General features: G+C 43.2%; 1 protein-coding gene across 1 annotated transcript in view; it reads right to left on the bottom strand.

Moving 5' to 3' along the window:
• Positions 1-16,365, bottom strand: part of cacna1g (calcium channel, voltage-dependent, T type, alpha 1G subunit) — a 182,819-nt gene that overhangs the window by 43,370 nt on the left and 123,084 nt on the right. Inside the window, 5 exon segments of the mRNA XM_069156162.1 lie at positions 3,216-3,429; positions 3,620-3,709; positions 3,823-3,948; positions 4,927-5,053; positions 15,250-15,434. Coding sequence (XP_069012263.1) covers positions 3,216-3,429; positions 3,620-3,709; positions 3,823-3,948; positions 4,927-5,053; positions 15,250-15,434 — 742 coding nt within the window.

Here is a 16,365-nt window from a genome sequence, read left to right as displayed (position 1 = left end):
CAATTAGAGAATATTACCAACAGAGAGAACCTGGTTATCCAAGGTGACACTCCTTGTACAACCTGATGAAACTCCCAAATCTGGTTCTGATCCACAGTAATGGCAGTGAGATGAAATTACAAGACATAATGAAAGAAAAAAATACTGCCATTCATGTTCAAAGGATAATTCTGAGCAATCAAAACTCAGCATTTTCTTTTATAACAGCTTTAGTCATATTTCCAAATTTGGTTCTCATTGAGTTAGGCAAGAAACACAAGCAGTCCGATGACCAAACAGCCAGAGAGAAAATATAGGCACACGGTCATTGGATTGCCTAAAGAATCTATTGTCAACATCCACCACACTCTACAGACAGTCCTGGTTCTCAGAGGTGTCGCCCCCCTCAAAGAATGAAACCTAATAAGTTTTGCAATCCGCAATCACGTAAATATTTCAAAAATTTGGAGTTTGGTTTATGACCAAATAACAAAACTTGCTACTAGGTTCATCTGTACTTTGTGTTCAGAGCTAATTAGCAAATATTAGCATTCTAAAACAAAAAACAACAACAACATGGTTAGCTAAAAAAAACCCACCTGGTGCCTCGGTGTTAGGCGGTGTTAGGTGGTGTTAGGTGGAGTGGCTCTGACAGAGCTGCTTGCATGGCTGTAGACTCTGGATCCAGCCAGGCTAACTGCAAGACTCTTAGCATGACAATGTCAGCATGATTGTTGATGAGTCTATCACATTTAGTCAGACTAAAACACTGAACTACTGAATGAATTTCCAATACATTTTCTACAGACATGTCTGGTTCCAAGATGAGGAATCCTACTGACGTACCTTTTGCTTTTCATCTAGAGCAGGGGTCTCCAACCAGTAGCTCGCGAGCTACCCGTTAGCTCGCGAGCTACAGGTTGGATATTTGGGTTGAGTATCAATTCGTGATCGTTCACATATGTTGTAAAAGAAACTTACTCAGCTGGTTTGGTGGAGCTCCGAAATGACTTTTGGGGAGGAAATTATTATACCAACCAACAGAAATAAAAAAAATTACAATGAATTTGAAGCCCAAGTGGCGACAAACTGGAATCATTCTTTAATGACACGACAGTGCTGTTTATGAAAAAAAGACGCTCTGGAATCCTTTATCTTATAGCCAGTCTAACATTTGTTGCCCCTTAGTAACTCTCCCTTTCTCAACCTGTCCCCTTCTCAGTTTTACTGCTAACCTATCTCAACCAAAACCTTCTTCCCTTGTGGTGGTGGTGCAGCGGTGCAGTGCGGTGGTGCTGTGGACAGTGGATGGATCGCAGGCGGCGTGGAAGAGCTGTGAAAGACAAAGCCACAACAGAGAAAACAGGTAACAGCATGTCCAGCGGACTGAGAGCTGATGGGAAAGAGGCAGGGGGGCGGGTACGCGGGATGGGGCCCTACCTCCCGTGGTCATTGAACTTAGAACCCTAGCCACCATGGTGGGTGGTCGTGGTCGGTGGTGGTGGTGGTGGTGGGGGGGGGGTTTAAAGGGACACACAGAACATGCTGGAAACTCTGTACCTTTCAACGTGCCGTCAGAAAGGGCCCAACTCCCCCCCGGAACCATTAAATCTAGAGGAACGAGACCGTGTTAGTCAGAGAGAAGCAGGAGAAAGGAAGGAAGGAAGGATGGCTGAGAGTTAGAGACAGAAGACAGTCGAAGAGAGAGAAAGAGGGATGAAGTAAGGCCAGAAGGAAGCTATGAAATTTATGATTTATGTTCCTACGTTTGGTCTTTCCAGTAATTCTGAGTCCACTTCTTTCGATTTAACGATTTCATAACGACGGCTTCGTAACAATAAGGAAGTCGCTGATTCGCAAGTTGTCTTCACATAGAAGACATTTTCAACCACCTTCAAAACTTTATCCGCGAGAGCTACACCTGTACGTTGTCTTTTTCCTCTAAGCAACCTGTCGTTTTGTGTTGCTACTTTGCTCCCAGCATTTAGCCCTTTTGTCAAACTAAACAGCACTGTGTAGAAAAAAACGTTTCCTGGCAAAGATACACCAGAAAAATCCAAAATAATGTTCAACTAAAAATCAGAGAAGGAAAAAGCAAAAACAGGGAAACAAACTCAGACGTATGAGAGTAGAAAAGGTAAAGGGCCTCCGGACTGTGTGTGATAGGGTCTGGGGGAGTTTCTTGATTGGTCAGATACCCTTGGCAGACACCTCCTGTAAAAGGAAGATCAAACTCCATCTGTATTTCTCAAGAACTTGACGGAAACATTCCGGTTATCAAATAAAATGTTCATAAAGAAGGAAATCCTCTTGGCAATAAGAAAATCAACGATGTCCACTGCTCCTTCTACAAAATATGAAAAAGAAAGTGCCTTTGGAATAAGTGGGTAAAATACTGCAAGTACAGGCACCAAATTCTCTAGAGGGCTAATGCTAGCAGATGCTAGCACTGGTGTTTTTGGGGTGTAGGAGGCAGTGGAAAGAATAAAAAAAACAAACCAAGCAGTTTGTCACCAACTCCTATACAGCCGAAGGGGAGGGGGGGACAGGCAGGGAATTAGCTCTAACTCCTACAGATCTCACCCAAAGTGATCTTCGGACTTACTCCTCCTTTTCTTCCAGATTTTGGTCTGTCCCTGCCCCTGCGGCTGTACTAAACCACATGCACAAGAGAGGAAGGGAGGGAGGTCATCTCCTTTTCGATCAGGGGGGTTATAAATGATCAACAACTCCCCCTCCCTCTAGCTCTGTATACCCAACACCATGCAAGCCCCGTAACGTCAGCACTCACTGGGCATGCTCCAAGAGGCCATCCCAAGCACGGCGTCTACGGTAGACCAGGCAAGGTAAGGGAGGTGGGGAAGGGAGGAGGCTAACTCCAGCGGTCAGCTGTCCTAACTCTGCAAACCCACCAATTATGGGAGCTTTTCTTAACATCCAGCTTGATCGATCTGATGCCGGGGTTGAAGAAGAGCCTCCACGGTCTGTTAAAGAGTCGGCAGAGCTAGAGCAGGCGACCAAAAGTCTACATTTAAAAAAATAGCCCGAGGACTCACGAGTAAAAGGGGAAAGGGAAGGTTCTACCGCAGACTAGCAATCGTAGTTGGTACTAGCTCACTAATTGCGTTCTTCCGGATTCGGCCAAACCAAATTAAAAAGCAAAAAGAAACCCCCCCCAAAAAAAGGCTCAAGCTCAAATCAAGCAGGACTCAGAAAGATGTGGAAAGACTACCGACCAGCAAGCTCCTTCTCCTTACTCCGTCTCTTTTTCTCCATGCGTTTCAGCCTCTTCTCCTCCCTGCGTTTGGCCTCTTCGGCCTCCTGGTGCCGCCGACACTTGTGGAAGTTCTCCACCACCACGCCCACGAACATGTTGAGCACGAAGAAGGCGACGATCAGGAGGAAGGAGATGAAGTAGAGCAGCATCCATGGGTTGTGGTTCATTTCCGGCTGAAACGTACAAAAAACACACGTGGAGGATTTTCATTAGCGATCCAGAAGTCTTCATATCGCTCATATAGCATTGTACCTTAGGATTGACTGCTAAGTAAATCTTCATTAGCGGATAACGCTTTTGCCATGACATGGGCCCTGCACAAATTTCACATTTGTTTTTGTGTGTATAATTGAAAATATTTACCTGTTGGTCAACTCCTACAGCGTCCAGTCCATTGTACATAATGTCCACCCAGCCATCTTTTGACGCCAGTACAAATAGAGACATCAAGGCCTGACAGAAAGAAGGAAAATGAGTGAAACCTAAATATAAGGCTTGCAAAACTTCATCAATACATTTATTTATATATTTATCTGTCAGGAGTGTTGGCATTTCGGAGGTCTTACCTGTCCCAGGTTGTCGAAGTTGTACTTGTGTCTGACCCATTTGTGGCCAGCTGCACAACATTCGGACTTATTGGTGATGTTTCTCACGTCCTCTCCTTGACAAACGAAGAACTTTCCCTTGAAGAGCTGGAGAGAAAAACATAAACATGTCAGTATTTTACTCTGATCCTCGAAAGGAAACGATCCATAAAACAAAATTACACTCTTTGTGTTTGGTTTGGTAGAATCATAGACAACAAGTAGGAGGGAGGGAGTTTTCACTAAGAGGACCTTAACCTCAGAAGATACCCCTTTGATTTATTCATTTTTAGCATGCATACTGTATCAATGCAGAACACCTTGAGACCTTCGGTTTTTCCAAAGATATATCAAAGATAAAACGTTGGTAGGGTTAAAGGTATTTTTTGCTTTGAAGATGGGCTGGCAGAGCTTCCCGTGTCAGCCCAGGCTGAGTTTATTAAAAGCTAGTATTAGGGCTACGTTTTAGGATTAAATTTGTCCAAAACTAGAAGTTAGAAGAAAGAGTACAAAATGCAGCAATGACTGTGTGCTAAAAAAACACAACATCACAAATCAAATGTAGGTCATCGAATGACTGTACTTGGATTGGCAACAATTGGAACATTTCGACTCCGGAGGTTAAGGACGATGGAGTGAATATCCCAATCACAGCTTCATGGTATTATCACAGCCATTAACCCTTCATCACACTACTTTACTAGGACAGATGGTTGATGGACATTAACATGCAGATGGCAGATAAACAGGGGCTGAAACTGCACCAAGGGCACAGAGCTCGTTGGTATAGATTGGTCCTTGGGCTGTTAGCCATTAAAATCTCCATTGCGACCCGATAAGCATATATAAGTGTCCGGGCAAATGAGTTACGACGTGAAGAGGGCACATGGAACAACTAAGTTGTTTCTGCTAAGATTTCTTGATGTTTGTAGACCGAAGGTGGGACAGGATAGAACGGGTAAATTTGAGAGTATTTGTCACACCTCAAACTGTTGCAGTGTGGTGTAGGGCCGTGGTCTGACACAGTTTTTGCTTTCTCATTATTTCTGCCCGTATCCTCCTCTCTCTCTCCTCTCGCTCTCTCACCTGCACTCCGAGGATGCCGAAGATAATGAAGAAAGCACAGCAGATGACCACGATGTTGCCGATGGGCTTCAGTGAGGACATCAGGGTCTCCACCACCAGCTTCAGCCCCGGGGCTCTGCTGATCACACTGGAACATGGCAAATAATAGGATATTAGTGTGTGTGTGTGTGTGTGTGTGTGTGTGTGTGTGTGTGTGTGTGCAGGGCACTCTTAGGTCACTTACATTGGAGCTCAGACCAGATGGAGAAGGGCTGCCTGCAGCGTTTCAACCCGCAACCTCCTCACACCCCACACACACACCCTCAGGCCCTCACCCCAGGCACACACACACATGTATACACACTTTTTCTTTTCTTGATTTCCCTTGTTTGTCACACTATCTCTCATTTGACATTTTGAAACCCAAAACTCGACAACAAAATAACAAAAATATCGCTCACACCTGCTTTATTCTTTCTTTTTTTTTTAAACCTCTCTTTTTGCAGTTTTACATCCCTTTAATTCTTGTAGTCAAGGAAACAGACACATGTAATTAAGCCAACGGACTGATGAGGATGTTTAATTAGTGCCAGCAGGGCACTGGGCACTGCCCTGCAGCTGAGCTCCTCTGACAGGGTGAAACTCACACACACACACACACACACACACACACACACACACACACACTCACACACACACACACACACACACACACACACACACACACACACACACACATCAGAGTCAATATGAAGTGATAGATAAGATGAGACATGAAAGACATGAAAAAGAAAAACAATGGCAGACAGTGAAAAAGGCTGTCGAGGTGCTAATCCGCCCCGCCTTTGTCTATTCGTCTTTGTCTCCACTGTATGTTTTCCCTTTAGCTGACAGCTGACTGGAGGAAGAGTCGATAGCACATTAAGAGAAGACATGAGATAATAAGGAGTCAGGGCAGACCAAGGCTACGCTGATCAATAGCTTTGATCAGGGAATAACGAGCCGATGGCTACACCTCATCGGTTTGCCCCCTCACTGCCTCGCTTGATATTCTGCTGATGGCCTATAGGGGGCACTGGTGTTCAAGAGCTGCATCTGTGTCTCCTTCTGGGATTCACTGTTACGCTATGGGAACATATTCACATTAAATTCCTGAGTAAAGACAGGGATCAAGGTCCAGTTTACAGTTTTTTGGGTAATTTTATGTTGAAGAAGTTTCCCATCTTTTGTTGGCAATGCTTAAAAAGTGTAAAACTGTTGACGGTGCGTTTTAAAGACATGTTGAATCAGTGTTTTTCTGTCAAATATATAAGTATGTATGATTATGCTTCAAAAAAAATGTTTGTTTATTTGTTTAACTTAAATAATATCATGATCCAGACCGGCTTGCAAATGTAGCTTGAGAAGGATTTTATAAGAAACTTCCCGATGAAGTCGGTGAGTTTGCAGAATCTCTCAAGGACAGAAGTGCATTGTGTACACTTCACTCCGAAACACACATTACCTGTAAGAAGTGTTTCCACACACTGCCTGCTTTGCATATGAAAAACCCCAGGGCAGCCTCTCTACCTCTTTACATCATGTTCCTCCGTTTGAGCTCCACTCTGACAAGTATGCTGAAGTGAAAAGGGGCTTATTAAGGAGGGGAACGAAGGAGAGACGAGCCTCTTATTCTCAGTCAATACACTCTGATGATGCGGTACACGAAGGACACACTGCGATGGGCTCCTCTCCGTAACGTCTATTTGCATATGACACACATGAAAAAAAAAAAAAAGGAAGTGAGCTGGAGCTGGATGGATGAAGGGAGCCAGGGGGAGAAAAAGTTCTTCTAATCTACCTCTGCATAATTTCATAGCAGCTCACAGCGTGTCCTTGTTTTGTGTGCCGTACAAAGGAGCGCGCTGCGACGCTCAACACCTGCACGTGTCGCACCACCCGCCTCCCTCCACTGCCAGCCTCCCTCCACCCACCTCCTCCCTCCACCCACCGCCTCCCTCCACCAGGCGCCCCCTCCACCCGCCTCTCTCTACCCGCCTCTCTCCACCCGCCTCGTCCACCACCCGCCATATCCGCCACATTGAGGAAAGAGAACAACAAGTAGAGCAATAAGTGGCAGGCATGTTCTCACAGTGCAAACACTGGGTGTAATTAAGCGATGCTGAGAGATAGAAATAGGGAACAGAGGGAGGAGAGGAGGGCTGATGAGATATAGAGAGAATAAAGAATGAGGCAGCTTCTATTTTTTTGCTTTTTTTTTGTCGAAAGGTCTCGCTCCACCTTGCTGGATAAACTTCTTTGTACTCTTTTCTTTGTCAGCCTGCAGCTCTCCTTGCCCTGCAAGTACCTAATGATACCGCTCACTGTTTTTGTAAATAAAACGTAAGCAGTCACCCAATTAATTCACATTAAGGAAATCTTAACACATTGAAGAATGGTAATTATATGTAAGTTAATTAGGCCTCCGTTTGCACCAAGCGGAAACCAACAGTGATGTCACCAATCATTTTGTGAACGGCCGTTGAAAACCTCAAGTTCGTAATTTGGTCTGCGCCATTTTGCTTGTCCCGAGCGGTTTGGAGCCGGGCGGGCGGTTTGGCCCACTGATAGCCGTAACCTGACTGCACCACAGGGCTGTCAATCAAACAGACACGCCCCCGAAAACACGGCTTTTTGAAGCTTATTTTATAATTAATGACGGGATGATTTTCAGATGGACGGCCAGAAAACGAATAAGAAGGAGTGACTTTAGTTAACAACACCGAGATAACTCATGGAGAAATGAGAATTTGATGACACTAGTTGAATGGCAGTCTTTGGAGCCGGAGGCTTTTTGGAGTCGACCTCTAGTGGCACTTGGTGGTATTGCAGCTTAAGGCACTTCTGCATCGGCCTCATTTTTCAGAGCCATTCTTGGCTCAGCACTGATAGCTAGAGTACAAGGGTTAAATAATACAAAAAAACTTCACACCCTCGAGATAATTACATCATCACCAAGTGACGGATAAACTCAAAGGCTGATCTGACAGAGGTCAGCCACAGTGGGGATTATCAATAAACCAGCCTATTGACCAGCTCTGACCTCACAACCACAAAGCGGTTTAGATCAGTCCGCCTGTAATGAAGCTCTGGAGTGTGTGGCGGGTGTAATTAATGGACAAACCAAGGTGTGTGTGTGGGGGGGGGGGAGGGGGGGGTTCTAGGTTGCAGCTGAGTTGTCGCTGAGGTGTAGGTGGTGTCGGGTGACATAAAAGTGCCATTTGATGACACAGGGTGCTAACTTGTGGGCCTTCCCTGAGGCAACCCTCAACTCAGGTTGTGGGCTTGATGAATGACTGCAGAGGTGTGTGTGTGAGTGTGTGTGTGTGTGTGTGTGTGTGTGTGTGTGTGTGTGTGTGTGTGTGTGTGTGTGTGTGTGTGTGCGTGTGTGTGTGTGTGTGCGCGCGCGCGTGTGCGTGTGCGCGCGTGCCTCCCGTTAAACAAAGCTCATGCATCATTCTGTCACGTGTAGACACACACAGGTTTGTGTACCCCTGTGGACCCTCCTTTCTTGTCCGATGTGATGTCATTAATACCTCTAATGAGAAACAAATAGCAACAGACTGCTGCACACAAACACACTCACGCATCCGACGTCACCTGAGTCCCGCACTATGGAGCAGGTTCATCATACCCAGCATATCTTTACCTTATATGGTTTAACTAAATTGAGCAAACGTAATCACGCCGACTGGTCACATGATACGTTTTAACTCGCTAAATCCAGGACAGGGCTGGGTATCATTCAAAAATGTTTGATACTGGTACAGATACCCTGACTTCAGTACTGGTCCTTTTTACGATACTAGTTTTATAAAAATCCATTTTAATAAATAGGACATTATATTACACATTACAGTATGGTATACCTCACATGCAAGTTATAGTTAGACACTACAATTTATCGATGTTCCCTAAACATCCAGTTACTGCTACTCACACAGGTGAATGGCTAACAATTAGTTTAAAAAAAAAAGGGAAATAAGGTGCTCTGATATTGTATTTAAACTACATAAGTTGAAATAGAGTGATTTTGATCTGCATGGGCAGAGCACAGGCTATGCATTGCTGCTGCTCACTGACAAAAGATAACATGTACTGCTGCATAAATGGAGCAAAAAGGATACGGTATTTTCTTTGAAGCTAGATACTACCGAACCAATTTCATCGGCGCTGGGAAAATATGGAAGTTCGGTACCCAGCACTAACCCAGGGTCGGTCTCTGTGCATGTTCACATAAAAGAGCCGCTGTTTGCTGCATATGACCAAACACGCAAACATGGACAAGTGTACTGGTAGCAAAGCAGCATCTTTTAAAACAACAAGCCAACTTTAATTAAAAAAAAATAAAAAATAATGTATTGGATAGATGTCTTCTTGTATATGGTCATTTTAGCCTTAGTCTTTTAGGATTGGAGAGCAAATAAGAACTCAGGGTTGAACCTGAAGTTACTTCATTAACCGCAAATCCTGCTTCGTAGTACAGGTTTCTGCTTGTTGCAGTAAGACTCACACAAGCACGTGAGGCGAGCAACGCACGAATACACAGTACACAACATCTACCGAGGTTTAAAACTTGGTTGCCTAAGATACAAGCAGCCATCGATTTTAGCCTGTGAGCACATAAATGACGGTTGATTGACTATTATTGCCGTGTCAGCGTCAGCAGCTGCGACGCTGCCTGTGTGAAGCCCTCGTGCACTGCGCTGCCGGAGGGGAAAACACAGACCAGCTCATATTTAATTCAAACACAAACACAGAGTGGGATTCTGCCACAGTCGAACTGGGAGGACAACAAGCTGACACTGAAACTAATGCTGAAGCTTTACGGGCGACGAAGGCTTTATGTCTGCCTGGTGGAGGGTTTTATACGAGCGTTTTGGAGAATTTGGGAGAAAAACAGTTTTAACTTTGTAGCTTGAAAGTTGTACTCACATATTATAGGGAGCAATTGCAGCACGCACAGCTCCAAATGTTGGACGCTGGCGGATGCTCAGCTGTAGCTAGAATCAAAACAGACTAAATATCAACACTCACAGATCAATATTCTTCAATTTATTGTGGGCAAAAAAACAAAGGTGCTTTAGCTAACTGTAATTTTGACATTAATTATAACTGATTTGTAACGTGCTTCATGAAAAAGGTTGAGAAGTTTACTGTCTTTACCAATCAACAGACCACATAATGACGAGTTACAGATCTACCAGGTCTTTCTGTTGCAACCAGCTATTGAGCAAAAGTTGTGAGAATGTGCAACACCAACCATGTTGCTGACACCAAAACAATGTTATGTGGAACAACTTGGATGATGTTGGTGAGGCAATTATCTTCGCATTGGCCGAAACCAGTCAAAATAGGAAGCCTCAATATCTCTTGAAACAGATGAAGTCTCACGTTAAACGATGGAAAACTCAAATATTAGAGACTTTCGGAGCCAATAGTTACAGCACTGAGCAGCTATTCATGGCACTGCATCTTGGGACAGTTTTACATTTGCCTCATGTTACGGCATGGAAAGGAACAGATGTTTTGTTCAAAGTTAGCTCGTTCAGTACGGCCATGAAGGAATGGTGAAGCTAAATTTAACATCTTCATGAAGTGTTACTTTTCAGACAAGAGCCGGTCACTTTCAGACAATCTGTGTTGACGAAGCTACAGGTGTTACCACTCAACTGGTTCAGTGTAGCTTTGCCTACGTGCCACCAGCATCACAGCAACCTTTTACACTCTGTGTTATCTATATTTGAATATAAATCAGGGCAACTCCAGTTATTTCCTTTTTTGCATCCTTTTTGAGGTATAGTTAGCTGGAAGAGGCAAACTCCAATTCCTACAGATCATGTCAACAAACATGTCCATATATCTTGTCAAACAACCAAACGTCTGACTGTCGGGGTTTTGGAGTAACAACTCAACAAAAGTTGACGTCTCCCAAACAGTAACTCAACAAAGAGTAACTCCCCTCTGTTTTGACCAGACTGAATTATGTTTAACAGGGTTTTAGTACCTGCAGCAATCAAGCCGTTCAGTGTACCCAGAGCAGCACAGTTATAGCTTAATAGGTTACAGCCTGTAATGCTGCGCTCCTCCTTTTTGGATTAAAAGTTAATAACGACCTTAAAAATGATTTTACAGCGTTGCTTTCCTGGAACTCATCTGCAGCCTCAGCGGAGGAGAGAGACAAGCTCAACTCTTTCTTTCCCATCCTCCCCCGTTTCTCCCTCCCCCACTCTCTGCCTGTCTCCGTACACTCCTCCTAATCCTATTTCCCCCTCTGCCACTTTGCATCTCTCTCAAAGTGAAGACATCACTCCCTCGAGAAATGCTTGCCCTTTGCTCCCAAAAATATTTCCCTCCCCATACTCGAAATTTGTCCAATTCCCTCTTTATAATTGCTTCATATTTTTCTAATCTGACTTTAAACCTTCCCCACTCGACGTTAATTCAGCCTCAGACGTGCTGCCCTCTGGGGATTAAATAAAGCAGGGTGGAGAAAAGCAAGACATGGAGACAGAGGATTCAGCAGCTGCTAGAATCAGGTAACCTTTTCAGTTTGTTAGTGTTGCAACAGTTCTGATTAGGATGCTTCTAGTGTGACAGCAAGTTAATTATTTAGTGTCACAGTGGCAGCAAAACCAAAGTACTGTGTGCGAGTTTACAGAACTTCAGATGTTTAGATTCTTGTTCATCATGCAACACCATCAGAGAGGCATCCGATTGGTTCTGAATTCATTCAGCAGCAGGATAAGGAGCCCAAACATGCAGCCAGAGTCATAAAGAACCAATTTCAGCCACGAGAAGAAGAAGAAGGAGTCCTGCAAAAGATGGCACGTCCCCTACAGATCTCTGATCTCAATATCATGGAGTTAATCTAGGATTTCATGAAGAGACAGAAGACACCGAGAAAGACTAAATCCACAGAAGATCTTTGGCAGGTTCTCCAAGATCCAACCTGCCCGCCAAATACCAGGAAAAACTGTGTGCATACACTGTGTGCAGAAAGATCTCATCCAATAAAAAGAAGTGTTAAAGACATTTCCACAGTTCTGTATGTGTTGTAAACTTCTTATTTCTACACATGATGTGGGTGGACCCAACTTTACAACAATGGGACACGACAATAAACTGTCAAACTGGTAACAAGCGATGGGTGTTTCAGGCTAAAATACTACTCAATAACTGCTGAAAACGAGTCGTCCATTATTCAAAGACAACCCACAAGCGTCCATGCATGACAGACCATCACAAACACACAGGAAGAGATTCACTCATGCCATGAACTCTGGTTTAACACATGCTGTCAAACTTGGCTGGAAACTCTCGCCTTTTACAAATCTGATGAGAAGCACGTCTTCGAACCTCATTCATGAAAAAGATCGTCACTGATCGTTGATCAACATCTGCTCGGTGCTTCACTCTCAAATGAGTCTCATATCTTAAGGTGTGCTCGCTTTACCTGGCAGAGATTGCACTGCAGCTTATTATCTTTTTTTTGTTGGTTTTTTTGGGGGGGTACGGGGGGGGATTTCCACACAGAACAGCTGTAGTCGTCTTTGAATGTTTCTCCAGTTTATACTCGAGCATCTGAGCTCAGTGTAACACACGTTTCATGAGAGCCTGGTAGGAACGTGTTCTTCTTTTCCTCCTTTCTTTTAAATGGCGGTTAGTAAACAGCTTTTATGCGCGTTACTGCCCCCTCTGGTGGTCATAATACATTATTACCAGGCGTTGGTAAAAACAAGGGAAATATGACGATGATAGTCACATAAAAAATATGAAAAAGCAGGACCTATCCCTAATTGGTACGTTTTACACTGCCTGGTATTACACCTGGTGCATTGAAAAAAGATGACAAACTAATGATTTTCAAATAGCTAATAGTTAAATAGCTGAAATATAAAAAGTCAAATGGTATATGCGACTATCATCCTTCCTTATTTCCCCTCTTCTCCTTTTGCTGCCCACTGTAGGAATGCATCACTACTGCCAGGAGGTGGCACTAATGCACCTCGAAGCTGTTTACCAACCGCCATTGAACAACATAAGGAGAAGAAGACGTTGCTTCCAGGAGTTTGCAGCTAAAACTGTGTGATGTGGTATGAACAGCAGAAACATGCAAAGACGCCTCAAAAAGTTCTGAGTAGAACTCCTTCAAAAAATAAATAATAATGAGGTGCAGTCCAAATTTTGCAGGTAAAGCTAGCAGAGCTTCAGCCTACCACAGCAATGCATGATCATTAGAGAGCGAAGCACAGAGCAGACGGTCCATCCACTGATCAATAATCAATGGTCAGATGAAAATATGTTTTTTTTATCAGATCTCTATAAGGTGTACATGGATGGTGGAATTCAGTCTGCCTGAGTTTACAGCACTTTCTCTTTATGTGTGTGTGTGTGTGTGTGTATGTGCGGCCGTGATGAATAGTTCCCAGGGAATACCGAGTAGTATTTTTGTTTGAAATACCCATCGCTAATAGTAACAAAGTTTTGCTAACAGGGTTGTATTGTGGACCTTGATGCACACAAACAGATTTCCTTTTAGACTACTAGTTTACTTTTCTAGTTTTGAACATCATCAGGTATAATACCACTGAACCTACCAGAGTAGGTACTGGCATCGAGCAACACGATGAAAACAAGACAACAAAGTTCAACCCAACTCACTTCTGAGGGCTGAAACCTGAACGTAAGATGAAAGAAAAAAAACAAACACCCGGAGTGTGCCGACTTACTGCGAATACACCATGTTCACACACACAAACATGACGCTATGAACTCAAAGAAGAAAATAACACCTTGAAGGCTGGGAGAGGAAAAGCAGTCAGTGCACAAGACTTCACTTTCATGTCAAAGGTGAAAGTTAAAACAGCAGATGGATGGGAGGGAAGATCCGTGGTGTTTAGTGGGTACATTTGGCTGGATGAAGATGAATATTTGATTCTTGCGCTCCTTCCTAAAAACCGTGATAAATATTCAAGAGAGGGCAAAGCCTTCTCGAGATGAGACACCGAGTATGCGGTCGGGAGCCAAGTGAAGCATGAAGACACATGCATGCAAAATGGCTCCACATGTACACATGCAAACACACACGCTGAGGCTGAAACTGAAGGACTGCACACATTTAAGAAGCATATTCTTATTTTCTCTCTTTCTCACACAAGCACGCACGCAAAACAAATATATTTGGAGATGTGGGTACAAAAACATTCAGCAAATTGGTGATTTCCGCCTTACTTCCACTCAAATAAACATAACTGTGCAATTGTGTACACGCCGACAATAACTTGTGTATCAATCAACGCACGCTAAAATAAATGACTGCACACACACACACACACACACACACACACACACACACACACACACACACACACACACACACACACACACACACACACACACACATTTCCCAAAAGCTCCAAGGGTGTCAAATATAAGAGGGAGTTCAGTTTTTGTCCACCCCCCATATGAAAACAAAACAAATAAATATATATAAATAGGTAGACTTATACCCATAGATGTAGTTATGCTGGTAACACTTTTTTTTTTTCTACAAGCTATGAACTCAAATGCTCGCACTTCTCTTGATCTGCTTCAGCTACTGCATTAGATTCTCTACAAACTCAACACTTCCTGTATCTCTTTCAAATTAAAAGCCCTCGAGCATATCAGTAAACAGTAACTCTTAATTTCATAACGAGGCTCTTATTCTGAAACATTTGCACATCTGGAATGTGTCGTGACTGAAATTGAACAATAACACTTTAGATGAGTAATCCAGAACAATCATTCAATGCTGATATTGTTGATCTTATTAAATTAAAACAATTAAATGCAATAGACATGATTGAGTATTGTCTGTAAACTTTGCCCCGGTTACACAACCTTAGAAATGACCACAACTAAACGGTGTGTGTGCGTACATCAGCTGATCTCCGGTGCTTGAACAAACACCCGTGCTCGTACTATGACTGTGTAGCAGTGTTTTTGCTCATACTATGACTGTGTATCAGTGTTTTTGCTCATACTATGACTCTACATACATGTGTACTGATGTCACATTGATTATGCTGATCGTAAACTGCCTTTGTTTGTCCCTCGCATCAGTGTTTTTGCTCGTACTATGACTGTGTATCAGTGTTTTTGCGTTGCTGCCCACCAACTAGCGATATATATCAGATCTTACGGTATGAAAGGTAAGACTTTGTTTTACGATTCTTTCCACCAGCTTCAGGCTGTGGTTGTCTGTCTTCTGCGTGCGTTTGTTTGTCTATAATTTTGTACGTCCCTGGCAGAGACGCTTACCGTAGCGGCCTCAGGGTCCTCAGCAGCCTCAGCACTCTGAGCATGCCCAGGATCTTGGTTCCCGTGTTGGAGATGAGAGACACCAGGATGTCAATGACGGAAATAATCACCAACATCCCGTCCAGGATGTTCCAGCTGCTCCTCAGGTAGGACTTGTCCCCGAAACACCAGCCCAAAGCCACGATCTGGACAGGAAGGGGGACATTTTACATGAATATAAAGAATAGTGGAGTTACTGTATGTTAGTGACACAGCAGATAACACAGAGTAGACTGCATCAGTTCCAGCTGGATAATATTTAAAATGAGTTATTCACTCTAAATATAAGTGGCAGAAAATGATACACGAATACAGAAATTCTATGTTTTTGTCAGTGCGGCTGCAGATTTGTTTGCTATCAGGCCGTTTTAGCATATTATTAAGAGTCCCTGCCTAATGTCCCATATGCCCGGCTTATTGACTTTGTAGAGTGATTGTTTACTTGGCAGCGAAGATCAAAAAAGCTGCAAGTTTTCCAACCCTCGTTTCTGATTCCATACGTTCCGCTCATCATTTATTCAGCCCGTAAAGCAATTTGCATTCCAGAAAATAACAGATATGGGCTGACTTTGGTTCTGTTGAGCTCAAACTTATTAAATCAGGCCCGGACTATTTTTTTTTTTATGCATTTCTAAGCACCTATCGCAGCTGACGAGATAAGAGGCAGATGGATCAAAGATCAGTCAAATTAGTTGATGCAAATCAGTACCTACTGTATACAGTATGCAAAATATGTCTGGGGAGTCATCAAAGAGGTTGTCAATTTATGAACAAAGACAGGTTGTTTACTTTTGTTTATGCTGTTTTATACTACTTTACATTTTTGAAGGAAAGATTGACATTCTTTTTACATTAAAGGTACAGTACCAATCAAAAGTTATGACAGACCTACTCATTTATTGTATTTATTATTATTATTTTCTACAGGAAAAGTATAAAAAAAAACAACACAAATGGAAATATGTAGTGAGAAAAAAAAAAGACTGCAGCATTCATATTTCATGTTTCATATATTAGATTCCTCAAAGTAGCCACTATTTAGATAACAGCCCGACAGACTACATATCATTTCTTGTG

Source organism: Embiotoca jacksoni, unplaced genomic scaffold (genome assembly GCF_022577435.1).
Source record: "Embiotoca jacksoni isolate LCO1_2020_lvr unplaced genomic scaffold, fEmbJac1.0.p SCAF_20, whole genome shotgun sequence".
In the NCBI taxonomy this organism is placed as follows: domain Eukaryota; kingdom Metazoa; phylum Chordata; class Actinopteri; family Embiotocidae; genus Embiotoca; species Embiotoca jacksoni.
Note: the sequence above shows the minus strand (reverse complement) of the source record. Positions and strands in the feature narration are given on the sequence as shown.